The following is a 10,941-nucleotide window of genomic DNA, read 5'->3' as shown; positions in this document are numbered from 1 at the left end:
CTGCTTCCTTTTGGTAGATAGGTGCTGATCAGTATTTAAAAAACCACCTTTCAGAAAAACATGACATTCTATGCAATTGACACCTTACAATGTAGACTTGAAAATTAAATTCAAATCCCTATCCAAAGATTTCTGCATTTACCTTTCAAATCAATACAATTTGAAAGTGTTTTCAACTGTGCACACCTTTTTAGCTGGCCAAAATCATGTTTCTTACCACAAAATATGAAAACCTAAGAGGTTGTCGATAAATAAGGCTCTGAATCAATCTTTTATTTTAGGTTTTGCAAAATAACAATTTAAAAAAAACCACACGTATTTTCAGATAGGATCCTAAATATATATAAGATGATCTTAGATCTTGAGACCAAAAAGATATCATTAAAATAATAGATTTATGTTAAAACATTTGAAAAGCAGAACTCAATTTAAAATAAAACATAATAATTGTAAAGTATGCCAACGCATTATTTATGGAAGAAAAAGGAAATGACTATATTGCACATGCACAAAATTTGTAAACTGTTAACACATAATCCCATCAAAAAATGCAGAACATTTAGTTTTCCTTCTATTTCTTTGCATGTTTAAAAAATAAAAGCAAATGAGTTTCGGCCATGACCCGCATACGCATGTCCAAGTTCGCCACACGGGGTCCTCTTGGTGCGCTTGCGCACACCCGACCACAAGCTAAGCGGTGCGAACACGATGCGCCTGCGCACGCCGGAGTCCTCGTGGGTCGCCCCGCGCCTGCGCACGCCGGCTGCCTGCTCACCGAAACTCATTTGCCGCCCCATGGCGCCGGGTGAGGGTCGCGGCCGTTGGTGTCTGTCGTGGCTTGGCGGGCGTTGGCGCTGGTTGCTGGCCCTCAGGGAGCCGCGGCGGTCCAGGCAGCGGCGGGCCAGCCTGGCCCGGGGTTCCCGGCGTTTGCGTGGGGCCGGGCGGCCGCGACCGAGAGCGGAGGCCGGACGGAGCCGAAGCCGGAGCCGGATCCCGAGCGGAAGCGGCGGGGGCGGTGCGGGGCCCGCCCGTGTCTGGGTGAGTGGGCAGACGGGCTCGGGTCCGCAGTCGCAGTGTTTCTTGTGCGGGTTCCGCGCGCGCCCTGGGGCCGCTGGAACCCTCGGGAGGGGCTTCACCGAGACCATGAGGAAGTTCCACCTCAGGAAAGGGCTGGACGCCTGACCGCCGGATCGTCCTCGGCTGCGCAGCCGCCGCTGCCGCCCGCGCCACCCGGCAGCCGTGAGCCGGAGATCACCGAGATGCTGCAGGGGAGCACTTGCAACTCGGCAAGGTGAGCTGGGGCGGGCGCGCGGTGGCAGAGCACTGGGGAGGGGGGTAGCGGGTGCGAGTGGGGGTGGGGGAGCACCCGGCGGGGCGTAGCGCTGGGCGGGCGGCGAGGCGCGGGGCACGGGGAGTAGCACGCGCGGGTGGTGAGACTCCGGGCCTGGGAGTCGGGTGCCGGGCGCGGGAGTGGGGCGGTGGGTGCAGGGAGTGGGGCGGTGGGTGCAGGGAGTGGGGCGCCGGGCGCGGGAGTGGGACAGTGTGCGCGGGAGTGGGGCGGCTGGGCGCAAGAGGGGCGGCGGAGCCGGGTCAGGGAGCGGGGAGCGGGACTCCGGCCTGGGGAGCAGCCTGCTGGCTGGGCCGCAGGGTTAGGGTCCTTGTTCACAGGGTTCTGACCCCGCCGGCATGGCCTGGAAGCCTTCAGTGGGAGCGTTTTTGGCTTAACCGGCCGACTTTAGTTTCCTTTGAATGTTTGATCTTGGCTTTTCTCCTAAAATGTGCAGTGAGTGGCTGAAAATATGAAATTGCATCATGTTCCATTAAGAAGTTAGTGCTTTGATTTTTGCCTGTTGAGGAGGTTGGTGCCATGGTGTGCAAAAGCCCCCTGTAGTGGTTGGTTTTAGATGTTTCTCCGTGGGGGCTTGGACCCCATCTGTCTGGCGGGGTTTTCTGAGTTCCTCCAAGCATCTGTTAAAGAGGAGGGGGGCTGGCCTCACCTATAGTGGGCCCCTTTGCATCTTTTTATTTTTTATATTTTTTACTGTGAATATAACATTTATGCAATGAGGAATCTATTTTGAAGTACACTGTTAGAAGTAGTTATCAAACAAGAGTTTGATATGGGTTACAGTTCCACAATTTTGTGTTTTCTAGCTGCTCCAAGACACTAGTGACATAATAGAAATACCAATATAGTGGTTTAGCAGTCATGCTCATTTGTTACATTCTAAATTCTCACAAACACCTCCTTCTCCTTTGACCCTTCTCCCAGTCTTTAGGGATATTTGGACTCTGCGCATTCTAACTTTTTCATGTTGCAGAGGGGTATCAGCAGTATAAGATGGGGGGATGGAAATAGTTGATGTTCTTAGAGAGGCTCATCCCTCTGCATTTCAGGACTTACTTGGCCTAGGAACCATCTAGAGTTTGTAGGTTTCTAGAAGTAATGTTAGTGTGTGAAGCTTGTGTAGAATCTCTGACAAAGCCGGGGGTGTTCTTTAGGATTGGCAGGAATGGTGTTGGTTGGAGTTGGCAGACCATGGTAATTAGCAGAATCTAGCTGAAGCTTGTGTAAGAGTACCCTCCAGAGCAGCCTCTTGAGTCTACTTGAACTCCCTCAGCCACTGATACCTTATTTCATTACATTTCTTTTTCCTCTTTTGATCCAGAAGACATTGTGGATCCCATGGTGCCAGGGCTAGAGTCAGCTCTGGGAGTCATGTCCCATTTTCCCAGGGGGATGTTCACCGCTGGATGTCATGTCCTATGAAGAGGGAAAGGTAATGATTTTACTTGTTATGTTGGGCTTAGAGAGAGGGGGGCCACATCTGAGCAACAAAAGACGTTTCCTTGGGGGTGCCTCTTAGGCCTAATTTTAAGTAGGCTTTCCTATCCTTTGTGGGGGTAAGTTTCATATGAACAAACTCCCAAACTCGTGGCTCAGCCTATAGCTTTGGTTGTCCAGACTGCTTGTGAGAATATCAGGAATTCAACTTGGGGAAGTTGAATTTTCCCCCGTTCTCACCATTCCCTGAAGTGGACTTTCCAAATACTTTTTTATTCACTGTTCAAATGATTCTGGGATTTATTGGGGCATCACTCTGGACAAACCAACAAAATCTCCTTTCCTTCGCAAGGTTCCTTGTACTTATGGTGTTCAGTTAAGCCATCTATGTAAGTTGTATTAGGAAATGCAATAGTCAGAGTATAAATTTTGTACCAAATAAACATTTTTTGCTTTAGTCTCACACATAATTTGAAATTTTAAAATATTAATTACCATCTATTTTCAGCACCCTGCAGTAATGACATTCCTTTGTTCTTCCTCATGCAGAAACATTTTAAAAATTTGTACATGTAGTCACTATCATTATACAGTCTAGACATTCCTAGATTATACCACCTCAGTCTTTGTTGTCTTTCTTTCTCATTTCATTTGTGCCCCCAGCTCTCCTCCCTCTAGTATTCCCACATTCAGCTTCATTCAGTGTTTTAACATAATTATATTACACTTAGGTAGTACTGTACTGTCCATTTCTGAGTCTTTACATTCAGCTCTGTGGCACAATCTGTGTCCCTTCAGCTCCAGTTACCCAATGTCTTATCCTATTTCTATCTCCTGATGGTCTCTCTGTTACCAGCAAAATTCTCCCAAGTTTATTCAGTTAATGTCAGTTCATATCAGTGAGACCACATAATATTTGTGGAGCATAATATTTATTATGCTCACTCAGCATAATATTCTTAAGGTCCATCCATGTTGTTACATAGTTCATAACTTTATTCTGTCTAACAGCTGCATAATATTCCATTGTATGTATATACCACAATTTGTTTAGCCACTTGCCAGTTAACGGACATTTTGGCTGTGTTTCCATCTCTTGACAATTGTAAATAATGCTGCTATAAACATTGGTGTGCAAATGTCTGTATGTGTCCTTGCCCTCATGTCCTCTGAGTAGATACCTAGCAGTGGTATTGCGGGGTCACATGGCAATTCTATATTTAGCTTTTTGAGGAAACAGCCAACTGCCTTCCACAGCGGTTGTACCATTTGACAGCCACACCAACAGTAGATAAGTGTGCCTCTTTCTCCACATACTCTCCAGCACTTGTCATTTTCTGTTTTATTGATAATGGGCATTCTGGTGGGTGTGAGATGACATCTCACTGTGGTTTTGATTTGCATTTCTCTAACAGCCATGGAAGTTGAGCATGCCTTCATGTGCCTTTTGGCCATTTGTCTTTCTTCTGAGAAGTGTCTGATCACGTCTTTTGCCTGTTTTGCAATTGGGTTGGCTGTCTTGATGTTGTTGAGTTGAACAATCTCTTTATAAATTCTGGATACTAGACCTTTACCTGATATGTCGTTTTCAAATATTGCCTCCCATTGGGCATACTAGACTTTTATCTGATATGTTGTTTCCAAATATTGTCTCCCATTGTGTAGGTTGTCTTTTTCCTTTCTTGATGAAGTTCTTTGACACACAAAAATGTTTACTTTTGAGAAGTTCCCATTTCTTTCTTTCTTTCTTCAGTGCTCTTGCTTTGGGTGTAATGTCTAGAAACCCGGCTCTAGGTATGAGATTTATAAGATATTTCCGTACATTTTCTTCTAACAGTTTTATGGTCTTAGATCTAATGTTTAGGTCTTTGATCCATTTTGAGTTGACTTTTGTATAGGGTGTGAGGTTTGGGTCCTCTTTCATTGTTTTGCATATGGATATCCAGTTCTCTAGGCACCATTTATTGAAGAGACTCTTCTGTCCCAGGTGAGTTGGCTTGACTGCCTTATCAAAGATCAATTGTCCATAAGTAAGAGGGTTTGTATCTCAATACTGTATTCAATTCTGTTGGTCAGTATATCTATCTTTATGCCAGTACCATGCTGTTTTGATCACTGTAGCTTCATAATATGCCTTAAAATCAGGTAGTGTGAGACCTCCGACTTCATTTTTTTCTCAGGATACTTTTAGCTATTCGGTACACGCAGCCTTTCCTGAAAAAATTTGGTTATTGGTTTTTCTGTTTCTGAAAAGTAAGGTTTTTTTTGGATTTTAATTGGTATTGCATTGAATCTGTAAATCAATTTATGTTGAATTGACATCTTAACTATACTTAGCCTTCCAATCCATGAACACAGTATGCCCTTCCATCTATTTAGGCGTTCTGTGATTTTTTTTTTAACAATTCCTTGTAGTTTTCTCTGTATAGGCCTTATGTCTTTTTAGTTAAATTTATTCCTAGGTATTTTATTCTTTTGGTTGCTGTTGTAAATGGAATTCTTTTTTTGATTTCCCCCTTAGATTGTTCATTACTAGTGTATAGAAATACTACAGATTTTTGAGTGTTAATCTTGTAACCTGCCACTTCGCTGTACTCATTTCTTAGCTGCAGTAGTTTTGCTGTGGATTTTTCAGGGTGTTGGTCATAGAGTATCATATCATCTGCAAACAGTGAGAATTTTACTTCTTCCTTTCCAATTTTGATGCCTTGTGTTTCTTTCTTTTGTCTAATTGCTCTGGCTAGAACTTCCAACACAGTGTTGAATAACAGTGGTGACAGTGGACATCCTTGTCTTGTTCCTAATCTTAGGTGGAAAGTTTTCAGTTTTTCCCCATTGGGAATGTTGTTAGCTGTGGGTTTTTCATATATTCCCTCTATCATTTTGAGGAAGTTCCCTTCTATTCCTATCCTTTGAAGTGTCTTGAACGGAAGAGTATGTTGAATTTTGTCAAATGCCTTTTCTGCATCAATCCAGGTGATCATGTGGTTTTTCTGCTTTGATTCATTGATGTGGTTTTCTTGTGTTGAACCCTCCTTGCATACCTGGGATGAATCCTACTTGGTCATGATGTGTAATTCTTCTAATGTGTTGCTGGATTCGATTTGCTAAAGTTTTGGTGAGGATTTTTGGCATCTATATATTCATTAGAGAGATTGGTCTGCAGTTTTCTTTTTTTGTATATCTTTGTCTGGCTTTGGTGTGAGGGGGATGTTGGCTTCCTAGAAAGATTCTGGAATGTTTGGTAAAATTCACATGTGAAGACATCTGGTCCTGTACTTTTCTTTTGGGGAAGCTTCTTAATGACTGATTCAATTTCTTTACTTGTGATTGGTTTTTGGGGTTGTCTATTTCTTCTCGAGTCAGTGTTGGTTGTTCATGCCTTTCTAGAAAGTTGTCCATTTCATCTCCATTGTTGTATTTATTAGCATAAAGTTGTTCGTAGTATCCTGTCATTATTTCCTTTATTTCTGTGGGGTCAGTGGTTATGTCTTCTCTTCCATTTCTGATCTTATTTATTTGTGTCCTCTCTCTTCTTTTTGTCAGTCTTGCCAAGGGTCCATCAATCTTACTGATTTTCTCATTGAACCAGTTTCTGGTTTTGTTGATTTTCTCAATTGTTTTCACATTCTCAGTTTCTTTTATTTCTCTCTGATCTTCGTTATTTCGTTCCTTTTGCTTGCTTTGGGGTTAGTTTGCTGTTCTTTCTCTACTTCTTCCAAGTGGACAATTAGTTCCTCGATTTTTGCCCTTTCTTCTTTTTTTGATATAAGCATTTAGGGCAATAAATTTCCCTCTTAGCACTGCCTTTGCTGCGTCCCATAAGTTTTGATATGTTGTGTTTTCATTTTCATTTGCCTCGAGATGCTCACTGATTTCTCTTATAATTTCTTCCTGGACCCACTGGTTGTTTAAGAGTGTGTTGTTGAGCCTCCAAATATTTGTGCATTTTCTGACACTGTGCCTATTATTGATTTCCAACTTCATTCCTTTATGATCTGAGAAAGTGTTTTGTATGATTTCAATCTTTTTGAATTTATTGAGACTTGCTTTGCGAGCCCACATATGGTTGGTCTATCCTTGAGAATGATCCATGAGGACTAGAGAAAAAGATGTATCCTGCTGTTGTGGGGTATAATGTTTTATAAATGTCTGTTAAGTCTTGCTCATTTATTGTGTTGTTCAAATTCACTGCTTCTTTATTAATCCTCTGTCGAGATGTTTTCTCCATTGATCAGAGTGGTGAATTGAAGTCTCCAACTATTATGGTAGATGCGTCTATTTCTCTTTTCATTGTTTGCCTCATGTGTTTTGGTGCATTCAGGCTGGGTGCATAAATATTTATGATTGTTATGTCTTCTTGCTGAATTGTTCCTTTTATTAATACATAGTCTCCTTCTTTGACTCTTTTCACTGTTTTACATTTGAAGTCGAATTGGTTGGGTATTAGAATAGCTACTGCTGCTCTTTTCTGATTGTTATTTGCATAAAATATCTTTTCCAAACCTTTCACTTTCAACCTATGTTTATCCTTGGGTCTCAGATGTGTCTCCTGTTGACAGCATATAGATAGGTCCAGTTTTTTAATCCATTCTGCCAGTCTATGTGTTTTCATTGGGGAGTTTAATCCATTGATGTTTAGTGTTATTACTGTACAGGTAGCCTTTTTCTTCTACCATTTGGCCTTTTGGATTTTATATGTCCTACCTAATTTTCCTTCTTTTTACTCATTTTACTCATAGTCTTCCTTTCTCCACTCTTCTCTACACCTCACCTCTCTCTTCTGTCTTTTTGTGTCTATCTCTACTGCTCCCTTGAGTATTTCTTGCAGAGCTGGTCTCTTGGTCACAAATTCTCTCTGTGATGTTTTGCCTGAAAGAATTTTAATTTCTCCCTCATTTTTGAAGGGCAATTTTACTGGATATAGAATTCTTGCTTGGTGGTTTTTCTCTTTTAGTAATTTAAATATATCATCCCACTGTCTTCTTGCCACCATGGTTTCTGCTGAGAAATTGATGCATAGTCTTATTGGTGCGGGGATAGCTTCAGCCGGTTGTGCAGCCGGGCGGTTTCAGCTCCAGACTTCGGGTGGTTCGGGGGGCGAGCTCGCTGGGATATAACCTGTGGTAAGCCGGGCCTGCTCGCCTAGTGCGGCGAGGGGTCTAAAGGACTTGAGCCAGAGGCCAATTAATCAGTACAAAGCGTCTTTATTGTTACATGGGACAAGCTTAGGTACCGAAGCGGCTCAAGTGCTCTAAAGACCCCGAGGCTACAGGGAGCTTAGGTTAAATACAGTTGCACAAGGGGGGGGGAGTAGAGGAGAGGGTAGGGGGTTCGGAGAGCCAATTACACAAGCTAAAAGGTAGTTGCTAGGCAAGGGCGGCAGAAGATAGCTAGAGGCAAGGACAGAATAACAAGAAGGCTTGTAGTTTTGAGATAAGCTACTGAGACGGGAGGTTTCTGACGAGAGGGGGAAGGGAGAACAGTGAGTTAGGCTACAGACATGAGAGGCAGGGAGAGAAGGTAGAAATGATTAACAATTTTTAAGTATGACTAGGCTCCAATCCCTGAGAAATATGCCACAATTGGGCTTCCCTTGTATGTGATGAATTGCTTTTCTCTTGCTCCTTTCAAGATTCTCTCTTTCTGTTTGACCTCTGACATTCTGATTTTAGTAAGTGTCTTGGAGTGTGTCTGTTTGGATCTATTCTCTTTGGGATATGCTGCTCTTCTTGGATCTGTAATTTTAAGTCTTTCATAAGAGTTGGGAAATGTTTAGTGATCGTTTCCTCCATTAGTTTTTCTCCTCCTTTTCCCTTCTCTTCTCCTTCTGGGACACCCACAACACATATATTCGTGCACTTCATATTGTCATTCAATTCCCTGAGTCCTTTCTCATATTTTTTTCCATTTTTCCCTATATTTTCATCGGATTGTTGAATTTCAGATGTCCTGTCCTCCAGTTCACTAATCCTGTGTTCTGCTTCTCGAAATCTACCATTGTGATTTTCCATTATTTTTTTCATCTCTTCTACTGTGCCTTTCATTCCCATAAGTTCTGTGATATATTTTTTCAGAACTTCAATTTCTTCTTTTTGTTCATTCCTTGCCTTTCTTATATCCTCCATCAATTCATTGATTTGATTTTTGATGAGGTTTTTGATGTCTGTTCATGTATTCTGAATTAATTGTTTCAACTCCTGTATCTCATTTGAAGTGTTGGTTTGTTCCTTTGACTGGGCCATATGTTCAGTTTTCCTGGTGCGATTTGTTATTTTTTCCTGGTGTCTAGGCATTTAATTACCTTAATTAGTTTATTCTGGAGATTGTTTACACTTCTTTTACCTAGGGTTTTCTTGCTGGATGAATTTGTTGTCTGGCTGTTCTTTGACATTCAGTTCAGCCTTTTGTGGACTTCTAGCTTAGGTTTTGTTTAACAGAGGAGAATTTTTCAGTTCTTCTTTTCTTGTTTCTTGCCCTGCTTTTATGCTGTGCCTTACCTCCCTGTCCCACCCTTCACCCCACACCCTGCCCCTGCAACTTGTACTCTAATTTCTGTCTCCCTGAGCTTGATTTTCTCTGATGCTTTGTTTGTAGTTACCGGGGCTTAACTTTAAGGTCCTTAAGCACTAGCAGTCTTGTTTACTTTGACACCAACTCCAGTAGTAATGCAAACTGTGTTGCTATACCCCTCCAGCCCCCCACCTTTATGTAGTTCTTGTCTCACGTTATGTGTGGATTGAGTCCCAAACCACTGAATTATCATTGTGTTCTATCCACCTGCCTTTTAGATCCTGAGGGAGAGAAAAAGTGCAGTTGCAAGCCAAGATTACACTAGTCCTGTCATGACAGGTATCCACATTGTTGCCCCACCAGAGATCTCTGCTTCTTCAGGCAGCTTCTAGCTCTTGTCTGTTGTCCTTTCCTTTCAACCTGTAGAGCCCTGTTGAGCACATGGGGTGGCTCGGGCTCTGTGCACCCCGGAAAAACATGTTCTGCAACGCAGTCTGCTCGTGTGGTGTGTGCCCATTGTCAGTAGGAGCTTCTGATGAAGCCACCTCAATGGAGGTGTGGCCCAGCCGGCTCAGAATGGGTCCTGTGCTTTGACCAGAGGCCTCATGGGGAAGAAAGGTCATGGGAGAGAAGGCAGGAGGGTGCCTGCAGAGGCTAGAGTCTGTAGGACACTGGAGAGAAGGGGCCGGCCAGGGGAGGCCACCGGGCACACTGTCCAGGCAGGGAGGAGGCTGGGGACAGAGGATCCGAGAAAGGGAGGAGCCTAGGGAGGAAGGGGCCCAGGGTGGGAGGATACTGGAGAGGAAGGAGCCCGGGTAGGAGGGAGCCCGGGGAGGGAGGAGCCTGATTTAATTTTTGGCCCCTGACAATAGTGATACGTTCTGGCATATGAAAGTTATAACTGACCAAGGTCAGCATGTTGGTAAATTAAAATACAGTGGAAAATATTCTGTCATATGATGTAATGAAATTTTCTATGAAGTTTTAAAGACTAATCAGAAAAGGGCTGTGTCTTATGTAATGGGTTAACACAGGCACCCACAGGAGCAGAACTGGAGTATTAGTGGCAATTTGGTGCATTGCCAGGGGAGGGGTCTTTGTGGTGGGATCTGTGGCAGTCATGATGCAAGCTGCCGGCTCAGGCCTCGCTTGGTGTGGACCAGGGATGTTCAGTTGGGGAAGGTTGACCTGGTCTAGCTTCAGATCATCATCAGTGGGTTTTTTTGGCCTCCAGAGACTTTCGGGTCTGGTGTGTCTCCTTGCTGTGTTCGTCAGCGTTCAGTGCAGAGACAGGAAGCACTCAGATGGTTCAGGCATGCAAGGTGTAATGCAGGATGTTGCTGTCTGGGAGGTGCTGGACCCTGCGAGTGGACATGTCGCTGCACCCCAGAGACCGGGTGCTGCATGTAGACCCCTGCTGCCTGCTTTTCCTCCCTGTCCACAGAGCAGCAGAGCCAGCCCCTGAAGTAGCTGTAGGGATTCCCTCTACATCCTCGTGTGCTTCTACATTTACAAGGTCCCTCACCATCCTCCTGTGCTTCTGCATTTGACAAGGTTCCACTCCATCCTCATGTATCTCCTTTGTGTGCTGAGGTCTCTCTCCATCCTCGTGTTTTCCTCATGTGCTGAGGTCCTTCTCCATC

At 43.8% G+C, this 10,941-nt stretch overlaps 1 protein-coding gene across 1 annotated transcript; it reads left to right on the top strand.

The window, feature by feature from the left end:
* Positions 1 to 617: 617 nt before the first annotated feature.
* LOC143672734 (uncharacterized) lies at positions 618 to 8,086 on the top strand. The gene is made up of 3 exons (XM_077147273.1): positions 618 to 734; positions 873 to 1,291; positions 2,670 to 8,086. The coding sequence occupies exons 1-3, from the start codon at positions 618 to 620 to the stop codon at positions 2,782 to 2,784; spliced, it is 651 nt and encodes a 216-aa protein (XP_077003388.1). The 3' UTR covers positions 2,785 to 8,086.
* The last annotated feature ends 2,855 nt before the right edge of the window (positions 8,087 to 10,941 follow it).

Source organism: Tamandua tetradactyla (genome assembly GCF_023851605.1).
Source record: "Tamandua tetradactyla isolate mTamTet1 chromosome 9 unlocalized genomic scaffold, mTamTet1.pri SUPER_9_unloc_2, whole genome shotgun sequence".
Classification (NCBI taxonomy): Eukaryota; Metazoa; Chordata; class Mammalia; order Pilosa; family Myrmecophagidae; genus Tamandua; species Tamandua tetradactyla.
The sequence above is the reverse complement of the archived record's forward strand: the minus strand, read 5'-3'. Positions and strand labels throughout refer to the sequence as shown.

Excerpts from the sequence above, each read along its gene's own strand:
- LOC143672734 (XM_077147273.1), top strand. The coding sequence starts at position 618 with ATGACCCGCATACGCATGTCCAAGTTCGCCACACGGGGTCCTCTTGGT. Across the intron at positions 735-872 it reads CTGCGCACGCCGGAGTCCTC|GGAGCCGCGGCGGTCCAGGC; the intron begins GTGGGTCGCCCC and ends GCTGGCCCTCAG. Across the intron at positions 1,292-2,669 it reads AGCACTTGCAACTCGGCAAG|AAGACATTGTGGATCCCATG; the intron begins GTGAGCTGGGGC and ends CTTTTGATCCAG.